The sequence below is a fragment of the Cannabis sativa genome, chromosome 2 (genome assembly GCF_029168945.1).
Source record: "Cannabis sativa cultivar Pink pepper isolate KNU-18-1 chromosome 2, ASM2916894v1, whole genome shotgun sequence".
NCBI classification, from domain to species: domain Eukaryota; kingdom Viridiplantae; phylum Streptophyta; class Magnoliopsida; order Rosales; family Cannabaceae; genus Cannabis; species Cannabis sativa.
This window is the reverse complement of record NC_083602.1, coordinates 32,637,878-32,645,791: the sequence shown is the minus strand read 5'-3', so window position 1 is coordinate 32,645,791 and position 7,914 is coordinate 32,637,878. Positions and strand designations below refer to the sequence as shown.

General features: G+C 33.0%; 1 protein-coding gene across 1 annotated transcript; it reads left to right on the top strand.

Moving 5' to 3' along the window:
- Positions 1-6,467: 6,467 nt before the first annotated feature.
- Positions 6,468-7,472, top strand: LOC133034264 (uncharacterized). The gene has a single exon (XM_061109317.1). It carries the CDS (start codon positions 6,468-6,470, stop codon positions 7,470-7,472), a length of 1,005 nt encoding a protein of 334 aa, XP_060965300.1.
- Positions 7,473-7,914: the final 442 nt, after the last annotated feature.

Below are 7,914 nucleotides of genomic sequence, written 5' to 3'. Positions count from 1 at the left end.
AATATGAAAGTCTAATTTGAAGTGTTGGGTATGATAATTTTAAGTCACTATATTATATTGGCAAATAAATATATTAAATTAGTGTGGCAAATAAGTATTTATTTTCCATGTTTATCTTAGAAATAATTTTATTTTTTATGTATGAAATGAAGTATAATTTTTTTTGCTAGTGATTTTGTGTTATTTTTTTAATATGTTGCTTAATTGTTTATATAATTTTTTTTGGCAGCCATGATGGATAAGTTTATTGTACCAACTTCTTCTGAATTACGTGAATTGCATGATCCAAACACTACCTTGAATACTACCCAAAGTCCTACTCTAAACACCACCTCAAATCCCACCCCCCAACTAGTATTACCACTCCAATCACTACCCCAAACACCACCCAAAATCCTACCCCAAATACTACCACTCCTATTGAACTTAAGTCACCTAAAAAGGAAGACAATGATGAACAACTCCTAAATAAGAAAAAGCCTTCTAGAACTTCTTCCGTTTGGGATCACTTCACTAAAGTCCCAAATGGAAATCCAAAAGACCCTAGATGCACTTGTAACTATTGTGGAAAAAATTATGCTTGTGATAGTAGGAGAGTTGGTACAACTAGTTTGTTGACTCATTTGAACAGCCAATGTAAGAAGTATCCACATAGGGTCTCGGATAAGAAACAAAAAATACTTAGCTTTCAAAGTGGTGGTGATGGTAGTAGTGGGTCAAATTTGTTGGCGGTCACTTTCAACAAGGAGAGATGTCGGAAAGCTTTAGCTAAGTTTGTGGTGAAGGATGAGCAAGCCTTTAGTGTTGTAGATGGTGAAGGCTTTAAGGAACTTATTCAAGAGTTGCAACCTAACTTTCAACTCCCTAGTAGATTTACGGTTACTAGGGACATACACAAAATGTTTTGTGAGGAAAGAATGAAACTAAAGATGGAACTAACTAAGGATGGACAAAGAGTATGTTTAACCACAGATTGTTTGACATCCTCTACTCAAATGTCTTACATGTGTCTCACTGCACACTATATTGACAGTGATTGGAGTTTGCAAAAAAGAATCATAAATTTTTGTCAAATTCCTAATCATAAGGGTGAGACAATTGGTAAGGTGATGGAAGCTTGTTTGCTCGGTTGGGGAATAGAAAGGGTTTTTTCTGTGACTGTTGATAACGCATCAGCTAATGATGTGGCTATTGCCTTTTTGAAGAGGAGGGTAAATGCATGGAATGGATCTCTTCTTGAAGGCGAGTTCATGCATTTCAGGTGTGGTGCTCACATAATAAATTTAATTGTGAATGAAGGCTTGAAAGACATGCATGACTCCATTGCTGCCATTCGTAACTGTGTAAGATATATTCGGTCATCTCCTGCAACGTTGGAAAAGTTCAAAGTGACTGCGGAAACAGTAAAAATTGATTACAAGGTTAGTTGCTGATTTTTTTTTTTTTATTATTATTATGAATAATTTTAGTATTATTTTTATTTGTTGATTTATTTTCTTTTTATACAAGGGGTGGTTAATTTTAGATGTTCCTACAAGATGGAATTCGACTTACATGATGTTAGAGGTTGCCTTAAAGTTTGAAAAAGCTTTTGCAAGTTATGAAGATGATGATGACAAGTTTGTGAGTTACTTCATGGAACAAGAAAATGGAAAAAAGATGGTTGGACCACCTTCTTCTAGTGATTGGGAGTGTGCTACGGTATTTGTCAAATTTCTTAAAACTTTCTATGAAGTTACTTTAAAGTTTAGTGGTTCATTACATGTAACTTCTAACAACTTTTATCATGAGATATGTGAGATACACACTCAATTGGGAGATTTGTGTGGTAGTAGTGACCCTTTGCTATCTACCATGGCTGCCAATATGAGAAGGAAGTATGACAAATATTGGGGCAATGCTGAAAATATCAATCCTTTTTTATTTTTGGCTATTGTGGTTGATCCAAGGTACAAGTTAAAGTATTTGAAATATTTGTTTGAGACCATTTACAAAGCTGAAATTGTTGCTAAGATCGTTGTTAAGGTGAAACAAGTCCTTCAACGTTTGTTCACTTCCTATAATGCGATGAATGGGAATAAAGATGATAAGGTTAGTTGCTGTTTTTTTATTTACTTTGAGTGATTTTTATTTAATTTTGTTTGTTGATGGAATTTCTTGTTTGCTATATGTGTAGGTTTCCAAAAGTGATTCACTATTACCAACTTGTGATCTCAAACAATCCAATAGGAGTAGACTATTGGCAAATTACTTACAGCAACGACAGATGGTTGTGGATGACCAAATGAACGATGTGGAGCGATATTTGCTTGATGATCCTGTCAACCCATTGACCCCCTCATTTGACATTCTACTTTGGTGGAAGGATAACTCTAGTAGGTATAAAATTATGTCATTAATTGCTAAAGATATACTTGCTATTCCTGTGTCAACTGTGGCCTCTGAATCTGCATTTAGTACTAGTGGACGCATTTTAGACTCTTTTAGGAGTTCTTTGAGCCCTAAAATGGTGGAGGCATTAGTTTGCACTCAAAATTGGATGAAAGGAAATCATGAGGGGATTCAAATGAGGGAGTATTTGGATGAAATTCAAGCTTATGATTTTCTTGAACAAGGTAATTTTCTTGACAAAAATTGAATATGGTCTTTGTTTTATTATGTTTGTATATTTATAATAATTTGATTGATTTTATTTTTTATTATTGTAGAAAATAAAGTTGACCTCAAGGCTACATCACCAAAACCAAAGAGTATTATTGACATTGTTGATTGAGGCCTACATGAGAACTTATCTTATTTTGTTCAAGTTTGTTATGGATCATTTTAATATTTTAAAACTTTGGATGATTGTAATTTTAATGTTTTAAGACTTTGGATGATTGTAATTTTAATGTTTTAAGACTTGAATGTTTTAAGACTTTGGATGATTGTAATTTCTTTAACTTTGGATGCTTATGTTTATGTTTGAACTTTTATGAAAATCTGATTTTTTTTTTATATGACATAAGGGTTGTAACCCAATCCATAAAAGGAAAAAATAGGTTGGGTTAGAAAAAATTCAGGATGTCATTGGGTTAAAAATTTCTAGGCCGATGTTATTGGGTTGGGTCATTAAAATAGCCTCAACCCGGCCAACCCAACCCATGCTCACCCCTAACCATCTGGACTGACCACAACTTCTTGAACAAAGCTTCCAGTGATGGACACCAAACTTCCTGTAACTTCTTTTCGAAGTAACAACTAGTTTCTGGAATGACGAAACTTATAACCATAACCAACATATACATATTGTACTTTGCAAGATATACATAATTAATTAATGAAAAATTGTAATTAGTCAATTTATTGCATAGGATCCTACTTATTTTCTACAAATTTATTTATATAAATATATTAAATATGGTACTTTGCGAGAAAATATATTAATTATGGTTATATGTACTGAAATTAGTATTATGCATGTGTGTGGGCATGTGGATATAAGTACTGTCCTAATTGTCTTCAATAATACAGTCTTATTACTGTTCTAATATATTATCCTTCTAACAGATCCAACATGTATATTTACATGCCTATATAGTAATAAGTTGAAGCTATATATCCGTACGTTTTGAAACATGATCGCTAGTACAGGATTTGAACAACAAGACAAGATCACATAACAATTATTTATTATAAATATATTAATAGGTATATATATTACAGTTCTACATTACTACAATAGATCGCACCATCAGTTTTGTTTTACCTCACAAGGCCTTGTTAGCTTTGAATATTGATTTTTTTCGATTAGTCTTGCTAGCTATGCATGTCCCATCTTATTACAATATTATTAATTATATTAATAAACATGAATTGCACCCTCTAATTAAGGCAGATCAGAATTCATTGTAAACTTTTTTTTTTTGATTGAGATGGTATCATTGGAAACCCTTCATTATTATGTTCCTAATTAATTAATATTTCTTTAATCTGAAGTACTTGTTGCTTTGTTGTTTTTTCACTGGACCAGATAGTGAGAGAAAGCAATAATTAAGTACATGGAAATATTGTTAATTAAATATGTAGTAGTTTTTAATTAAATTTCTACAGAATACAACTCCCTAATCTTTATTTTTAATTAAATAAACAGTCTCATGCAAATTTTGGAGCATCCCAAGAACTTGTTTGGCTTTCAAAACTTTGGATTTGGAACCCTCCTTTTGGCTTTATGTAAGCTTTTGACCATCATGTGTACGGCATCCACGGAGTACCAAACAGAGAATAGTCAAAAAAAAAAAAAAAAACTATAATAATAAACTTTGAAATGAAAAATGCCTTTTTACATAATAATGTTGATTACCCTAACCCTTTTTTGGATTAATATAAACAAATAATTAATTCTAAAGCTGGAATAACGAATCTTTTTTTAATTTCATGATCTTGATAGTGAAATAATACAACCCAAAAATGCACATATATGCACTAGTGTTTTCAAATACAAATAAATAAATTAATATTATATGTCATTTAAAATAAATTAATAAAAAAAAAATCTCACCAAACAAAGAATCGTATCCCGTGAAGGGTATAAGTAATTTAATTAATTTATTATTAGGCATATATTAAGGGCTAGCTAAACCGGTACCCCATAAAAGATGTTTTTTTTATTTTATTTTTTTTTAAAAAAAGTAAAATAATAATTTAAAAAAAAAAAAAAAAAAAAAGAGGCAAAGAAGAGATTATAATGGTGCTTTACTTGCCACTATCATTTGTCATATAAACAAAGATAGCTTATACCAAATAAATTAACCTTTATATTTAGAAATAAAATAAGATTATACCTTTATATTTAGTTTACTTTTTTTTCTACTGTATATACAAATGCAGAAAGGGATAGCTGAGACAACACGCCAAATAGCACAAAATCAAGGTATATGCATATTTTTAATTTGGCCTAACATACATTAATGCATGTAACACTGCTTTCCATTAGATTGATCACTAAAAATGTAAAAATGACAATTGTCAAAAGGACACTTCTTGGGTTTGACTCATACATATATATTACAGTTTGACCAATTTAATAAAGGAATTTTCGCACAAATTATTATTTTTTGGCATAATTTTAATATATATATTTTCACTCCAAAAAAAAATCAAATTTATAAATTTTTTTAAATTAAAATTTTACTAAACACTATAAAACAATAAGAAAACAAGAAAATAAAAAGAAAAAATATGAGAACACAATTATTGACGCAGTTTTTCGTTAATTGACTTAAGAATATCGTAAAACATAACGATTAAAAAAAACCCTCAAGGTTGTCTAGTAAATCAGCTCAGTAAACTTTTAGAATAAAAAGAGACAGAGGAGTTTATAGTGGTTTATCCCCTTTCAACAGTAATGAGCTAGTCCACTTCTAGTTTTATTGTGTGTTCAATGTTCAAGAACAGGTCAGAGTTATGTTCCCAAAACTTTATGTTCCCTTGAGTGATTACAATGGCATATGCTTTTAAGTGAAGCAGTCTTTTACAATGATGCAGATGCTTTTAAAGAAGCAAACCATTCATTATGAGGACGATGCTTTCAGAGAAGCAAATCCTTTTTCTCTAGGGTTTTCTCACTGTGGCAGGAATCATAGTTGTATCTCCTTTACATACTTAAGTTATGTTAATTTATAATAGTCTAGCCTAACGCATGACTATCCTTCTTTTGAGGAAGATATTTACATTTAAATTACAAATTCTAGTTCGAATAATAAAACATTTCGAACTTTGCATTTAAAGGATTCTTAGAGGCTTAGTTAGTTCATGTTAGTTATACGGTTATTAGTGTTAGTTATATTCAGTTGGTTAGTTATATCCACCGACTTTCCCATGCTATATATAAGCAGTCATTTTGCCATTATGAACATATTGTATTACTTTTCCAATTAATGAAAAATCAATTTCAGCTCTTCAAAGCTAATATGGTATCAGATGCAACTCATTGAAGCTTCAAGAAACTTAATCTTGCACATACAAGCAATCATCAATGGCGAGAATTAGGACAACTACTTCGGCTACCACCAATGATCTTCCTCCCATGGTCGATGCCGATCCAGTTCCCCCCACCACTAACCTCCACTGACAACACAGATCGAACTGCAAACCCAGTTCCAGATTCCCGATCCACTGCGATCGATTCTCGACCTCCTCTTCATAATCGTCCTGCATACGAAGACGTGAGATCCCCATATTTTCCCAACAATGCTAATCATCCTGGATTGGTAATGGCTACCCCTGTTCTAACAGACCGCAATTTCCAGCCATGGCAGCGCAACTTCAAACTCTCCATTGGCGCCAGAAACAAAACTTCATTTCTTGATGGATCTTTACCCCAACCTCCTCCACAAGATCCCCTGTACAACTCCTGGAACAGATGAAATCAGATGGTTATGTCGTGGATCATTCACTCAATTTCCCCAGAAATCAAAACTAGCATCATGTATCTGGACACAGCAGCAGAGATGTGGATTGTGCTCAACAACCGATACAATCAAGGTAATGGCCCTAGAATCTTTGAACTAAATGAATCTCTTCTTTATCTTCATCAAGGTGATGAATCTGTTAGTGCCTACTTCACTAAACTCACGACTATATGGGATGAGATTAATCAACTCAGACCAAGAATACCATGTGTTTGTGCTGCTGCTGCCCAAAACCAAGATCACATAAATCATGATCAAGTCTTGCAATTTCTTAAAGGTCTGCATGAGTCTTATCATGCCATTCGAGACCAAATTTTGCTTATTGATCCATGCCAATCATTGAACAAAGTCAATTCCATGGTGATCCACCAAGAAAGACAAAGAACTTTGGGTAATTGCAACATTCCCCCCATTGCTGCTGCTGCAGCCACAACATCCACACTCAGCATTGATCCTGCTGCAAATCAAACATCCAAGAACAAAAGGCCTCGTCCTCATTGTACCCATTGCCAAAAGCCAGGGCATTACAAGGACAAATGCTATTTCCTCCATGGTTTTCTACCTGGATATGGAAAACCAAGAACATCTGACTCCACCAATCAAATTCACAAAAAACAAGATTCTGGTTCCACATCTCGTCCCCAAACTCACCAAGTTTCAACAACAGATTCCCAGTTGACACAAGCACAATGTCAGCAACTAATTTCAATGCTGACCCAACAGTTGCAACCTACTACTGATGCTTCTACATCAGACCAACCAGCAGTCAACAACATCACTGGTAACATTGATCCTCTTTCTCCTACTTCTTGGATTCTAGATAGTTGTGCTACTTACCATGTTTGTTGCCATATTACATGTTTCTCTTCTATTACCAATATGTTAACTAATAAACATGTTACTCTACCCAATGGCACTTCTGTGAACATTGAAAAATCAGGCACCATAATCTTAAATTCCAACATAACACTCTATAATGTTCTCTATGTTCCAGCTAGGACTGTACATCGGTCGGTTTAGTCGGTTTATACTACATATTTTCTAACCCAACGTAAAGATCGGTTTGTAAAATTCTGCATACAACCTGCCCAATTTAAAAAAAAAAAAAAAAATCTTAACCCGACCGACGGTTTGGGCGGTTTGGTCGGGTTAACCCGCCCAAACCGAATTAAGAGGTTTCTTTTTCAAGTTTCAACTAAAATAAAAATTAACCACATAAATACACAATATATGTGAGAAAGAATTTTTTTGAGAGGCTGAGAAAGAATTTTAGGATTTGGGACTTTTTTTTAATATATATTATATATTATTATATTTATATATTATATAATATATATATAATATAAAAAAAAAAGTGAAAATCGGGTCAAATCGGGTTGGGCGGTTTGGGTCAATTTGTAACCTGCCCAATTAATTGATTGGGCGGTTTAGAATTTTGTCGAGTTATGTCGGTTTGTATTTT